The sequence below is a fragment of the Phalaenopsis equestris genome, unplaced genomic scaffold (genome assembly GCF_001263595.1).
Source record: "Phalaenopsis equestris unplaced genomic scaffold, ASM126359v1 Scaffold213678, whole genome shotgun sequence".
Taxonomy (NCBI): Eukaryota; Viridiplantae; Streptophyta; class Magnoliopsida; order Asparagales; family Orchidaceae; genus Phalaenopsis; species Phalaenopsis equestris.
Genome location: NW_018232507.1, coordinates 383,606 through 400,036, shown reverse-complemented (window position 1 = coordinate 400,036; position 16,431 = coordinate 383,606). Strand labels below are relative to the sequence as shown.

The 16,431-nt window shown below is 32.9% G+C and overlaps 1 protein-coding gene across 1 annotated transcript in view; it reads left to right on the top strand.

Annotated features, from left to right (window-relative positions):
• The first annotated feature begins 525 nt into the window (after nt 1-525).
• Nucleotides 526-16,431, top strand: part of LOC110036987 (piezo-type mechanosensitive ion channel homolog) — a 116,956-nt gene continuing 101,050 nt past the window's right edge. The window contains exons 1-6 of the mRNA XM_020741550.1: nt 526-1,014; nt 9,234-9,314; nt 10,570-10,729; nt 12,819-12,964; nt 13,794-13,950; nt 14,090-14,276. Coding sequence (XP_020597209.1) covers nt 933-1,014; nt 9,234-9,314; nt 10,570-10,729; nt 12,819-12,964; nt 13,794-13,950; nt 14,090-14,276 — 813 coding nt within the window. The 5' untranslated portion in view covers nt 526-932. The remainder of the gene's footprint in view (nt 1,015-9,233; nt 9,315-10,569; nt 10,730-12,818; nt 12,965-13,793; nt 13,951-14,089; nt 14,277-16,431) is intronic.

The window sequence follows — 16,431 nt, the reverse complement described above, 5'->3', positions numbered from 1 at the left end:
GAGATGCAACTCGGAAGAGGGAGACGGAGAGGATGCCGAATGAACGAAGTTTCGAGAATGAGCGAAGTGCGAACCGGTTAGGACTTAGGGTTTTCGACTTTTCTCTATATATTTAAAAATATTTTATTTTTTTATTTTTTAAAACTCTGTTTTATTATTTATATAAATAATATTGAAATATTATTAATAATAAATTATTATATATTATAATTTATAGGAATTGATTTAATAAAATGTGAAAATATATTATTTAGAAAAATTAAATTAATTATAATTTAAAATTTTTAATTTTATGAATATTAATTATGTAAATATATTAATTTATTTATTTTCGAGCCAATTCGAGCCGAACACGAGCGAACAAACTTTTGTTCGTGTTCGACTCGTTTACATTTCAAACTTAAAAATTTGTTCGCGTTCCGCTCGTTCACGAGCTACTTAACGAACCGAACACGAGCTATTCGCGAACAACGAACCAAATTGACAGCCCTCGCACCAAGCACTAATCTGCCCCCCAAACGGCCCTTAGTCGTACGTGTATGGTACGCAAATTTTTTCCGTAAAACCCTCTGTCGAGTCTCTGCGAAACCCTCATCGCCTTCTTGAACGAACGAACCCACGCGATGCAGTTGCTAGCGTTCGCTGGGAAGGCCTCAAGGGATAGCGGCGTTGCCTAACGAAACTTCCTTCTTCTCTGCGGCTTTATTTTGTCCATAATGACGGCCTGGCAAGATTTGGCCTAAATCCAGGTTAAATCATGGTCTAAATCCTTTGCCAGAGAGCCCCTTCATCTCTTCTTCGTAATTGAAAACGGCGGGAGTTCGGTTTCAGGCAGGTTTTGATGACGATGTTTTGGATGGTTTTCTTGTTTTTCTTGTGGGAGAGTGGAAGACTTGCTTGCAGGTAGCCGTTTTACGCAGTGTGATTAATCAATGGAAAGCGGTCTGCGTGGTGAGCGGAGATTTATGGGAACTTTTCTTGGTCGGTTCGTCCTGCCTCTGCTGCTTTTAGGAGGTATTTGTTCTTCCATGTTTTCCCTCACTTTAAAGCATGGTGTATATAATTTCTGTAAACCCGGGGGCACTTTTTCCCTCTTGTTTTTGTAAGTTAGGTAAGTGCAGACTCTTTATTGGAGATTGCATGATGAAAATGTTGTTGCTTTTGTTTTATCTTTCGGTAAGGTGGTATCATGAAATAACACTTAAATCCAAATAGCACCTTAGTCGAGACAGCTGCAAGGTAAGCACCGAAAAAAAATACTTCAGTTTGCACCATTAAATTTAACAAAATCAAATTAAAAAAATTTGGTAATGTGGTAATGTGGTTTTGGGCTGCTTAGTAGTTGATGAATTTTTAGCTATTACTACCTCATCTGTAAGGATTTTATGCCTGATGTTTATGCACAATAAATCCTTTTCCTACCATATAGAAAAGTTGTGAATTCCTTCATTTTTTTTTTCATACGAGGGGTGAACCTATTGCATTGCGGGCCTTCATTTTGTTGGCTATTTACCATGCCTGCTGCAAGAAACTTGTTGTTCAAGAAATTTTGGATAGCTGCAATTTTCTGTAGAAGTAGCTGTGAAGCTGCTTCATAGATAAACTGTTGTTAAAAAGTTGCTGATGGTGAAGTAGTTTGCTTGTTTGGATGATCTGTTGTGTAACTGCTCTTTTTGAGAAAAAAAGACTTTAATGCTTTTATGTATATTTGTTAGATGCAAGTCCGCAGTTTCATAAATAATTCAAACAAAATAATAAAAATAAAATTTTGTAGTTTAAAAAAGAGTTAACAATCTATTTTTCATACCACATCAAATGTAATATATCACTTAACACATAATAACACGATTTGAAAAATTTCAATAATAATAAATAGTGTTATTATAATATTTTCTTTCATGTCCAAACAATCAAGTCTTTGAGAGAATTTTCTTTCCAAAGCTGTTCTCGAGGCATGATAACTATCCGGAGCAATTTTCTTGCCATTATCAACCCATCTAAAAAATTTGCAATCGCCAGGTGTTGTATTTATAGAACACCTATAAAATCTTCTCCCATAATTAGCTTCTCATCTTGAAGTATACCAAAGCATGACATACAATAGTTTTAATGTAAAATTGTAGAAGCAATTGAAATTCTTGAACTAATATTTCCTGAGAATGCAATGTGTAATGTTTAATTGAAAAATTAGACTACATGTGTGATAGAACAAGTAAAAAAAAAAAAAAAGCTAAAGGCTCAGAGTTAACATAAAGAAGGATATCTTGGTTCCTTGTAAGTTTTTATCGCTAAACTCATGCATGTTGAAAAAAAAGCAGCATACAGACTATCCAAAAGAACCCTTAAAATCATGACTCATCACAGACCTCAAAAAAAAAAAAAAACCAATTGTTCACAGATACCACAAAATATCGAATGCTGCAAATGGAGGCGCCGAACTTTCTGAACTCCAGCAAAATATGGCTAATAAATACATAAATGTATACATGATAACCTCATTCACTCATATTTTGTAAAAGAAAACATCATCATCATGATATAAATATTACATGTTCTTTACCGCCATAACACATTATCAACTCTAAAATTCAAACATAAAAAATATAAGGCTCAAATCATGATGGGAATAACATGTATCAACCAACAATCTTAAATAAATCTTAGCAAAAATCAAGATTCATACCAAAAGACACCTCGAAATGAATCTCAACATACGTTCATCGATGATTTATTTCCTCAATCGATCAATTTAGATATTTGATGCATTCAGTAAAATATCTGTGATTTGTTACTTCAATTGAATCATCTCTGAAACAACTTTCTCATCGGGTGTCTCAAAGGATTGACTCCCAAATATTTCTCTAGCATTGATTGTCCTGTACAATGTTCAAAATCTTCAATAAGTATGCATGTAGGCTCCTCATCCAAGACCCAAAAGTTTTAATCGTCTCAAGATGAATGCTTGGTATAAAGAGCTGATGTGGCTGTAATTATTTTTACTTGCTTTTTGAAGGGATATGTTGACATATGTCGGAGTATGCTTTATTTATTTTTCCATACATCGATTGCATTCTCAAGTATACTCTGTATGATGAGCGTCTCTCGATAAATACTTCATTCTTCTAACATTTTGGTTGCTGTCTTTGAAATCAGAAATGTGATACTTCATATCGGGAAATGACTTTAAAAAATTATCGCATGGAATATTTAGAATTGACAATTTAATATTTTTCTGAATATTTGTAATATTAGGACATCACATTAAGGGTCTGTTTGGGGCAGCTGTTGATTATTTATAATCTGTTGATAAATAAATTATTCTGATAATCTGATAATCTGCATCAAAATAATCTGCCTTACTGTTTGAGGCAGCTTATCCAGAACAACTTATTGGTAGTTATGGATGTAAAAATGACATTTTTGTCCCTGTATGTTAGAACTGTTTGGGACAACTTATTCAGAACAGCTTATTGGTGAAAAAACATAAAATCATCACAGATTAGTTCCATACCATGACATACAATTCTCACACTAGAAAAAAATAAAAACATGATACAAGCTTAATTAATTCAACTACAAAAAAACAGATAAAGAAGACAATATAAAACTCGAAATGTAGGCATTCAAATATCCAAGAAATAATAAGTTCATAGCTTGATGATCCAGATAAACAATACAAATGAGAGCATTTAAAAGCTTAATCATCTAGAATAACACGTAAATATTCCAATCGATCCGCTGGTTCCATCGCCATGAATGTGTCTTAAGAGTTGGACCCTCTAACTTTTTTATAAACAATACGTTGTTGGCCTATTTCCCAATTCTATTTCTTTAATACAGGCTCCTCTCTTTGTGCCCTAACATCTCTTCTCATATTAGCAAATGTTATATATTGAACAAAAAAACCCTCCCAATTGCAGTAGTTTTTGCAAAATATATTTTTCATTTTTCCATCAATAGTGGTGTTTTCAAAACGAAAATGAACAACTGACAATACGGTATATCAAGATGATCATTTTTACTATTTCTTTCATATTTTCTATTATATTTACAGAATGTCAAGCATAAATTGCATACTTAGTATTTCCACATCTTTGAATTTTTAGAAAAGAACTCTATAGTTTTAGTTTTACAATCATTAAGATAAGAGACAATTTCGAAGCCCTAAAAAAATCCATACATACATCCCAGGCAACAAACCAAGACAACGATCTTCTAAAAATAAACGATACCTGAAATATTGCAAAGTATTTCAATGGGTTCACGGGATCGAACAACAGAGACGAGACAGGGGGCTAGGAGCGGCAAGAGGGCGAGACGACAGAGGGGAGACGCAGATCTAGGGCAAGACAAGACGAAATCGAAAGGTGGCGCGAGACGGGGATCGAAGGGGTAGCGGGGTAATAAGTTACTCCGAAACGCTGAAACGCAGGGTGCTATCAGCGGCGAATGATCCATCGGGCAATAGACAAATGCTTTACGCGTTTATTGGCACTGCAGTGACGAATGTGTTTTCCAAACACGACCACTGCGTTTTCAGGACGTCGAACGCAATTTTTTTCTCCCCCAAACGGGACCTAAATTTAATTTTTTATAAGATCTTTAATGTTTTAATCGGGAGACGACATTGAGAACTTGTATTCGCATCTCAGAGTTATAAGTTTGAATTTGAGAATATCACGAGCATTGTCTTTTCGCCCTGCCATTAAGAAGGTAAAGCACATGTTGAAGTCCCTGCTAATATATTTTGTGTTGGGGATCCAAAACGCCTCTTACATGCAATTTTGTCATTGTTGGCGACACGTGCTTCGACATGTGTGCCATCAGTCGTTCTCATATAGTCATGTTTGAAGTATTTATGTTGATAATTGATTTTTAGTAAAATATGCATGCAAATTAATAAGAGAATATAATATCTTCATTTGAAGAATGACTTAAATTTGATATCGTTACGAATTTCTCTTGGCGTACGTCCAAAAATGGGATTAATTGGTTTGACAAAGTTTGTTGACAATCTAACCAACAAGTTAAGTTCAATATCGAAATATCTGCTGATATTCTCAGTCAAGTGTTGAAATCACTCGGAAGTAGCATGCATCTACTCATAATGTCACATTATATATAAAGTAATTATTAGTACTTCCATAGGAGTATATCCTAACGATTTATGTAAACCAATAAATATTTTGCATATCATTTAGTAGAACATGAAATTTTTTGGACATTCAGAACATTTTAAATTTTATCCAGATGACCTTCAAGGAGCTTAACAATCCATTTGTCTCTTACAAAGGAGGATGTCATGCACGATGTCTTACACAAGTATGCTTGGTTGTATTCATTGATGACATATATTGTAGTGGCCAAATTATTGTTTGTTCTATCATATCTATTATTTCATCTTCATTTGATGAATCCATCAGATTACTTCATGCATGTCAAAATAGAAAATAAATAATGAACTGGATAAAAAATGAACAACTAATTTTGAGAGTAGTTACTTGGACAGAAAAAAATATTGAGATTAAATGTAAAAACAAATAGAACTAAAAAAATAATATATAATATAAAAGTCACAAGCACACAAGTACGTATTTTTCAAATGGATGTTAAACTTATTACGAACAAAATACAAGCACAAATAAATACATTGAGCTCAACTGGATTGATTGTTTAAGAAATAACGAAGGTGGTGAATCACCGCTCTTGTATCATTGTTATAAAACCTCCAGCTTTGTTTGGTTTTAAAAAAAATTTGTTGGGAAAAAGTATAATGTCATTTCTTCAAACATTTTGAGAGTGCAGTCTAGTAGCTTATTGACTTCTGCCATCGAAGGATATGTGTGAGCAACTTCTCAACATTGTACATCACGCTGATACAAGCTTTAACTAAATTTGAAATTTGTTCACTTAAAATTTTGTCATTGATGCTTTTTTTTCTTAGGTTGTTTGCTTGGCGGTGCACAATGTTTGGATTGAATGGATTCACCATGTTCTAAATCGTGGGGGCGGGTCCTCGTGAACTTCATTTGAATGAGCATATTCACACTCATTCAAATTAAGGGGAAATGTCTTGTGTTGTTGCCTAAACATTAGAACTCGTAATTATAACACCGAGAAATATCAAATCAACTTTATTCTCCAATTCAAAATATGCCACAAAACGTAAAATATTTTGCATTCGACACTACTCATATTTTAAAAGATCATCATTGAAATGTCACGAAAATATGAACAATTTAAGTAGCAACAACATTTTATCACCAAAAGTTTTTCTCTCCATCACTCATGGGATGCATCTATTTTTTTTATTAGAATTTCAGCCTAATCCAGTTGCTCATCGCTTTAATTCCTTCCATAGTTTTCAGTTTTTTTAGTTGATCCTATTTGTTCTTCGACCGAGTTTTATTAAACAGTCATTTTGCTGCTTTTTTATGAAAATTATTCTTATGTTCTGTTAGCCTTCTTTATTGAAATTTGTTGTGAGCTGTTACCTAATTTGGTATCCTTTAAGCATAAATAAAAAAAAAATAATAATCTTCACCTCCCTCTCCCAACTAGCTGATATTGCACATTTTTTTGTTTTCAAATCTTGTGATCTACAATAAATTGAAGTGTTGTAAAAAATATAGAGAACTTACACTAAACTTTCCAAATATAAATGCGTGATGGTAATAAAAGAAGATAAAATATTGAAAAAACTCACAAATTCAGATTATAAGTAAGAATCAATTAAAAAAAGTGCATTGAAATTTAAAACCGTCAAACAACCAAAGTAGAGCTCAATGAGATCATTTTGTCAATAATTGCTCCATCCTTGATTATTCTTTGCATTCGGTTGTTATATATGTTTACAAACATGGGCTATAAGAATAAAATGCTTAAGAGTGAGATCATATAGTATTTGAGGAGTGTATCATACAAGTTTTAGAATATACAAAATAACAGACAATATTCACAGGCATAATGCTGTTGATTGTTTCGTGTAGGCTCAGAAATACAAAGTAGAAGCAATGGGCTTAGGATTAAGACGAGATATTAAATGTGAGATGGATTTCAACTGGTTATTGGTTGCCAACAAATGATTAAGGAATCCAATGATAATAAAAGAGTAAATTCAGCTTTGTGAATCACAGCTGGTAATCGGTTGAACTATTTCTATTTTTTTTTTCGCATCATAGTTGCACAAGCATATCCAAAATATTGAGATCGAAGCTTTGTGAATCACAACTGGTAATCGATTGAACTATTTGTATTTTTTTTTTCGCATCATGGTTGCACAAAGCATATCCAAAATATTGAGATCGACACCAGCATTATAAAGAACATATGCCGTGCCATTACCATATTAAATAAAATAACGTATTATCATACATGCAGTTGGGGCTGAAAAGCACATAGCAAGCAACATTGAAAATCTTTATCAAGAAAGCTAGTCGAAAACCTCTACAACTCATCATTTTCTATTCATTCTAAAGTTCCATATGATGTATAAAATATATGCATCACAAATCAATCTTTATCGTTGTTACTTAAGCACATGGAATTTGCTTTCACATCATTAAAAAAATAAAGTAAAAAAAAAGAAAATCACATTTTGTCTTCCCACTCAATCATGCTTACGAAAATGGAATCATGTAAGTGCTTCTACGTAATACTCCTCACATTAATCAATCACCAAGACATTGAAAAATTCTTTCATTTGCTCATAAATTGATCAATTGAATTTCACATTTTTTACATAGATTAAGCAACAGAGTTTTTAGGACCACTACAAATGCTTTTTAGAATTTCACTTTTGAGTAACCAACTGAAACACAAAAGAAGCCCTTGACACACCAAAAATCATTATGTTTTCACGAGCAAATAAACAATTCTTTCATATTTCAGATGGATCAATCAACAAAGACGCAATAGAAGCTCTCGTCATTCAAAATGTTTCGTTTTTCACTACCACTTAAAAGTCTTTTATTTAAATTCACATTGATCAACCAACATAGATGCAAGAAAGCTTTATGTACTCAGAATGAATATGATTTTCATGGCCACTAAAAAGTTATTTAGAATATCACATTGATCAATCAACATAAACAGAAAAAAGCCCTCGCCACCCAAAAGATGCATCTATTTCTTACGAGCAACTAGAAATACTATTGTTTCTTACTTAAATAAACCAACAAAAATGCCAGAAAACCTTTGACACATAAAAAATATATTGTTTTTCAAGTGCCACTAAAGAAATCTCGCTTATTCTACATAAATAAACTAACAAAGATGCAAGATAAGCCTTTGAAATATCAAAATATCTTTCATTTTTCACGGGCCACCTATCATTTTCCACAAAAATCAACTTGTAAAGATGTAATAAAAGCTCTCTTCACTCCAAAAATCCTTTCTTATCCCATGGAACAACTAAAAAATCGCTTTAATTTTTACATAACCAATATACGTGTAAGAAAAAGAAAAGCCCTCCATAGAGAAGAAAAGCCCTCCATAGAGATGAAAAAAAAAAAAAAACAACAATTCAATGCTCTACGGAAATAAAGCTAAAAGCCACATGGAGTGAAGAATTGAAGGCAGATGTAGTGATGGGCAAGAAAACGAGTGTGAAACACTCACTGGGTTGCTTTCGATTTTTTATTAGTTATTCGGGTAATTTCACGGATATAACGAGAGCAGCGATGTCATTTTCAATCCTATGTCGTGGGATGTTTGCAGAACACAACCTTCACCCTCTGTTCGTAAATGTTATTTAGCAGCCGCGATTTTACGAAACACACTCGAAAAGGCTTGCCCCAAACACACCCTAAACTGCTTTTTGAAACGAAAAGCAGTTGTAAAGCTGCCCTAAACACACCCTTAGTATTTTTTGTCGGAAAAGCTTGGTTTTTTTTGAGAGCATTTCTCCTTTGTGATGAAGTATACATCAAAATCATAAAAATCATGGAAAAAGTTGGATATCACTGTTTGATTTGGATGCTACATCTTTTTTGTTCTGGACACTCTTGTAGGCTCGAAGTACCAAAACATTAATTATGCTGATTCTCTAATTAGGCCAACAATATACGGGGAAGTATCACATAAATTTATCCATACGTGGCATGTAGAGAGTGAAGATCCATTCCTTGTACTTAAGGGTTGAGTGTTTTTTATTTTCTTTCAATGTTGTAATTATTTGGGATAATTATGCTTATAAAATTGTCTGACCTATTATTTTTAAATTAAATTTGCAGCTTCTTTACTTGACTGGAGTTTGATTTCGCTTATCAATTTGTTGATCTTTTTGGCTATTCAGTTGAGCGCAACAAACAGAGGTATGCAATCTGTCCTTTAAAGTGAAGCTTTCATTAAAAAATTATGATTGCTCTTATTTTTCAGTATGCAATTGCTTTGTTTTTTTCCAGTTTAGTGGGGTATGAAGCTTTTCATACTTTAGATGGTATTTTTATTAGGTTTTCTGCCATTGTTCTCCCTTAGGAGCCAAACTGAAGCAGACAATAGGTTAGCTATCAACTACATGGTTTATGTGGTAGGCCTTTACCACTTCATTCTTGCACATTTATTATGGGGGCACCGATTATGGATGTATGTCTTGAATTGGCAATGGCTAGTCTGCTCACGTTTTGCAACATGCACCTTGGTACAAACCATAGCATGAACGGGATTGGCGCTTCCAAAATTAGTACCAATTGTGGTGAATGACAAAATTTGTAGACTCGGTCTCTTTTCCTCTCCACTCTTTTTCTACGTTTCTCTTCTCCTCTTCCTCCCACCTATCTTTTTCTTTTGTTTCTATGTGTGTATGCATGTCTATTTTTTTGTGTTCCTATCTTAGATCTATGTTTGAATGATATGCTTAGGTTTTGGCAAGCACACGAAAGAGTAGAAGGCAGGCCCGACTTATAGCAGTCAAACCATTTGGAACGGTGTTGGAAATAGTGGAAAGGAACATCTAGCAAAGGATTGATAATAGTTATCATCACATGAAGTAGTGGATAATGTTTCACTACAAATGTAGGGTTAACAAAACCACTAACTTTTCAGAATAAAGTAGCACGGAAGGATTTATAAGGCTGACCCAGATATTTATGGTATGACTAATGATGTTGTCCGTGCTGCTATTGATTATTAACATTGAAAGTTTAATCTTTCAAGGATAAGAGGACTTTATTTAGCTTGTTTTATCAGGAATCATCTCTGTAATTATGCCCAACTGTGCACAGTTTTTTCAAAAAATAGCATTATGGCATGTGTTCTAATAATCTTAGCATCTGTTAATTGGCCGTTAGTTTTTTTCATCTTCAAATTCAGACTTTGTGACTGCAGTTGAGAAGAGTCAATGCAAACGTATTTCACCTTTAATATTTATTTGTTATTGTTAGACTTTCACTAGCTATTCTTGAAGACCTTTATTACAAGAAGGCTCTCATCTTTCACATAAGCATTTCCTTATTTTATACCGGTCTTGCTTTCTTAAAAGTTTTTTATATTCACTTGTACCTCATTTTGGAGATATTTTTGTGTTATAGTTCTACTTTTGTGATGTTATTTTTGGTCACTTTTCTTCAGGATCCAACTTCTGGAGGGTGTATATTTTATCATGGTGTACAATATTTTTTTCATTGACTGCTATAGTAGCTCAGATCGTTTTCAGTATTATTTGGTGCATTGAAGGAAACGATTGGAAGGTAGCTGATAATTGGTGGGCAAAGTTAATCGGTTTTGTGAGGTATGAATAGAATTCCTGGATTGTATGCTAAATTTTTGTGCATAGCCTTGCATCTTGAAATCCATTGTAAATTTATTTAAATTCTTTATCTCTTAAATAAATGTTCAATAAAAAATTATTTTCTTGTGATAATCTCGAGGACTTTTGTATGAGCTAATCAACAAAACTAACTCATTTCATATTTGAAGCATTAGCATTTATCTCTCTTATCAATTCAAGTTACTTGCTTTTCTACTTGATATCGTAAGGCTAGCTTGCCTATGACATCTGTGAGCCACCGTGGCTTTGCATCTCCTTACACCTTTGGCAGAGAACCAGCTCTCCTTGTACCATACAATTAGATATCTGTTATCTTAATTATTAATTAGTGACTTTTTGTGCAATTAAGCATTGGTTAGCTTAAGAATTTATTTAATTTAATGTTTTTTATGATGAGGTTACCTTTAATTAATTGGAATTTATTTACGTGGATGTTTTGCTTCGATGATCTCTTATTAGTATAATTAATCAGCTAAATCAGAATTATTTGCTTCAGTCTTTACTTCACCGATTTACAATTGACATCATCATCAGTGGACTTCTTCCAACAATTCCAAGATATACATTTTCTAGATAGATTGAAATTATTTTTAATTGTATTTGTGGGACTGACATTTAATTTGTTTATTAACTTTATTTATTCTAGGTACTTACACAACTAGATAGATTGCTATCTTTTGCGCGAAGATCATTTTCTATCATCTAACAGATGATACAAAGTTGTAGCCACTGAAAGTAGAAATATCATCAGAATCATTGAATGTGCTTAAATTAGTGATAAAATGTTTCACTAAATCACCTACTTACACAACACCTTCATTTCTCTCATAAAATTGTCATCAATTTTAGGACATGATTCCAATCTACATTCTTCTTAAAGAAGTATTGAAACTAACTGATTGACATATTGTCCACCATAATTTTGATTTCAAGCTTCAATATCAGTAACCTAGGTTTGTTCTCTTATTATAGATTTGTTTTTTGATCAAAATTTTCGAAGTTCCCACTTTTTGATTATGTAAATGTCCAAAATATATTTTTCTTCTCTAAACTTATTTGAGATCATACTAATTCTTTTCCCAGAGTTCATTATTTTGCAATCTTACCTATTTAATTTAACAATTGACTTGAGTTATCTAGAAATAGTTTGGTTAATTTTTAGTATCTGAATTTTAATTTATTTCAGTCAAGTTCTCAATTTATTTTTCTAATTCATATTTCATTATCCATTTGAGAATTATAGCTATGGATCTATCCACAACTTTTAAGGTGAATTGAGTAGAATGTCTTAATTTATTGATTTACTTCTATTAATATGTATAATTTCTATATATTATATATTTTTTTCTAAACATTTCCTTTTTTCCCCATCAAATTGCTTGAAATTGCTATGTTTTGAATGTCATTTCTAAACAATTTTTTTTTTCAATTTTTTTTTGCCTTCTTCCCCAATAGATTCTAGAATTTTAGGTAACACAAGCTGCACAATTTTTTTTTTGTATTTTCTGCGCTAAATCGACTGTGTTAAAAAAAAAAAAAATCTATCACAATCTAATTTCTTGGCCTCATCTTTACCAATCCAAATATTATTCATCCATACTTTAGAAGTGCATTTATTTGTATTTCTATTTGTGCATTTACTTAATCAATTTTATGACAACATAGAGCTTTGGCATTGTGCTCATTTTCTTCTATTTTTACTTTTTTTTTTGAAATTTAAGTTGGTCCTCGTCAAACTTATTCCTATTCACATCTAGTAAATGGTTTAATTTAAGTCAAACTTAGCTAATTTTTCATTTTTTAGTTTTGTTGTTCTTTTAAAATTGCGTTTATCACATCATGTCCGCTTAGTGTAGTTAGTGCTATACCTTGAACTAGTGGCTACTACATCTATGATGTGGATTTCTCAAACTTGTTTTTTTTTTCTTTCTTTATAAAAGTTGCTTTTCAGGGAATTTATAGGTTGAATATTATATGGTGTATCTCTTGCTCTCAATGTTTTATTCATTGTTTTATTTCTTAAACCTGATAGTTCAGACCTTCTATGCAGGATTCAACCATTGGGATCAAGATCCGTAATTTTTTTTATAATCATACAAATGTCTGTTGGGCTTATTGCTTTTGTTGAAGTTCATGGAAACAATTATGATCAAGGTTCATGCTGGTCAAACTTCTCATCAGCTGTTGAGCAAATAGGTTAGATTCTCATAGATTTAGATGTGTAAATTCTCAATGTCTGTCCCATTATTTACCACTTATATGCATTTTGGATAGATAGTTAAATTGTGGAATTTTGTTTTGGTTTGTTTTTTCAACTTATAAACTTCATTATTTCTTCATTTTCTTTTGTAAGAATCTGCTGCTGCTTTTACCTTTTTGATGTTTGATCTATACAAAAATGAGGCATACCAACTCTTGGTAATGTTGTATCATTGCATGCTTTGTTGTACATGGAAGCAATGCCCAACCATCTCTTTTGTTATAATTTTTATGAAGTCTTTTGTTAATAGTTTCAATTAAGTAACGTCTATTTTTTATTCCATATTCTTGTATAAAATTTTTATGATAAACTTTCATATCAATTTCCAGCTAATACTCATCCCGCCATAACTTTGATATCTGGTCACATCACATAAAAACTTGTTTTATTTTGGTACTAAGTAGTTATATTTTATATTATTAGCTTTAGTTTTTTTACAGCCGAACTTTACTCACCTTAATTTTCTTATATCATCTTTGGACAATTGAAAACTTGAGATATTTTTTGGAGTTTTAATATATGCTTGGTTTCATAAATTTTCTTTTTCTCTTTGAATATGTCTTTTTGCTACAAATCCTCTGCATTTTTTTGTCTAATAAATTGATTAATTTTAATTATAGCAATTATATTGTCATACTCAAGGTTCTATGTGATGCTATCTGTACGTTTGAAAAGCATCTAAACCTTTTTTATTCTTATTTAGCGTAGCAACTATCTGTTATTATTTTCTAATGTCGTGTTTTCTTTATTTGTGCAACATAAAAGGTTCTTCTATGAGGATTGCATGCTGCTTATTACTGCCAGCCATCCAGCTAGTTGTTGGAATCAGCCACCCCTCGTGGATTTCTCTTCCATTCTTTCTTTGTAGCTGTGTTGGTCTTGTTGATTGGTCCCTAACAAGCAACTTTCTTGGACTTTTTCGGTAAGTTTTCATGGTGTATTTCTTATACATCATTCATGTAATTGCGATGAATTGTTTATCAATTTCTCTGTTTTAATTGAATGTTTTACAGCACCCTTTAATCTTTACTGACCTATATATCTATATTTTTTATTGAAAGGTGGTGGAGACTTCTTCTAGTTTATGCGTGCTTCAGCATTTTTCTGTTCTCTATCTACCAGCTGCCGCTTCAGCTTCCAGCTATGGCTATTGCAGTCGCTGATTTCATTGGACTATACAAAATAGATACGAACTCAGAGTTTCCAGAGCTTTGTTCTATCATTTCTCTTTTCATTTTCTTTTTCATGGTATTTTGTCTCTTCAATTTGTTTTTTTTTTGTTGCTGTTGTTTAGTATTGATATTATTCTGATAGTGATGAGGTATATAATATATATTCTTCATTATTGAATTGCCTTCAAAATTTTTTGAAGTATTTCCACTTACCAGTATACAAGATTTTAGACATTATGCCAAGCTGTACTGATTAGATCAGAGGCCATAGAATTTATGATTTCTTAGTGTAATCTATACTTTTCGAATGTTTTCTTGAGCTAGTGATTCTAAACTATTATCCCCTTGTTCTTGCTAGTTGCTATTTACCGCTCTTTGCTATTCTACATTGAAATCGTTATTTGTTTCTAATTATGGATATTACAATTATGGCTAATTTTTTATTTACTTTTTGATTTGAGTTTGCATTTTTTATTTGAACTTGAAATGGTTTTAATTGTTTAGACTGTAAGAATACTTTTACATAAAATATAATTTTTTTATGTTTTAAGTATTTCTGAATAGGTTCGCTGATTATTAATGTTTTGAAGACCACAATTGATTTGCTTAAGCTAATCTAGCCAATCATAGTTTCAAAAAAACCTATGCATATCTTTTTTTTTAAAATGCGTCGATTTGATAAACTTCGAGAAGAACCCAATTACTGTGTTATATTGTTGCTCTCAATATGTTTTGGAGCAACTAATTGTTTACCTCATTTTCGGTGAGGTCTAAATTCTTCTCCTAGAACTTAGAATATAGTCATAGGACTTTTCTACTAACTCTCATAGAGGACTAGTGGTGGGAGCCACCCCACTTAGAAATTTGAACCGCTCTTCGACTCCCCTTAAGTCTCATATATGTGGTTTCAAATTTTCAATATATAGTTGAGTCGATTCGAACCAACATGTTGAAAGTTAAGACGAGTTCCTATAAGAATTGAAAATGCACTATGAATAGCTTTTGGACTTAGGAGCTTTCGTTATTCGACACACCACAATTTACACAATACACATAAACACCATAACACATAAACACCATAATAATCCACACATAATTCACTATCTAAAATCAAAATCAAATTTAAAATCGAAATGGAAGCCGTCGTGACGTGAATTCGAGACCTTTCGACACAGGTTGACAAACTCGTCGTCGAGACCGTTCTGCTTGACATTGGTCACCGTTTAGGCAAGGTCCGGTCGACATTTCGCTTGGCAGAGGACTCCGATCGGCTCGACGAATCACATTTACTGCACTGTGCGCTGGCCGAACTCAAATTGACTCGATCGTCAACGACCTTGTCTAGATGATCCCAGATGATAAAACGGACCGTGCGAGCATGTCCTGGACGTCAATTTTACTCGAAAAGGACACCCATATTGTTATGGTTTTGCGCACGAGCAAACAACACAAAAACCGATGCATATAAAGAAAAGGAGGCGGGTTCAGGATCATTCCGTGTTCAACTCGGGCTGAACACGTCCCAATTTAATGAGGTCAAGCCAATAACGCGGTTCGTAATTTGAAATTTCAAATTTCAAATAAACCACTCAATCTCGCCTTCATTGAATTTAATTAGAAATTATTATTTGCCAAATAAAACTGCTCCACGAATGGAAATCAATTAATCGCTCGCCTAATCTTCCGTAATGTCTCATGTGAAAATCAGGTATAAAAAATCGTGCCTCTCACAGCTCGTCGGCTCACTCCACCGAAAGCCCGCCTTCTCTCTTCCTCGCGACCAAAGCCCGCACCCCTTCCTCTCTCGACTCCCTCTCGCTCCATCGAAAACCCTTACCCGCTTGACCCCTTCCGCAAAAGCCTCACCAGTTCGACTGTCCTCCCTGCCTCCCTTTCGTCCCGAGATTTCTTCGGTTCTTGGAACCGCATGCGAAGAACTTCTTCCTTGTGGGCTAACAATCATGCATTAGTTTACAATCAACTGGACTAAATTAGGGATTTTAATCTGTCACCTTAAAATCCCCAATTCTTCATCCAACAAAGTATATTTTCCTATTTCTTTGCACTCAACTCCATGGATGACATCTATGTTGTAGAAATCACAACCCTTTCGGAATATATGTTTCTCAACACATTTTAACATTTCAATTGGCTAGATCGAAAAGTAAATGAAGATCGAAGTTCAAATCATCACAAATTTTTGACATTTAAAACCTTATAAAATAAAATCA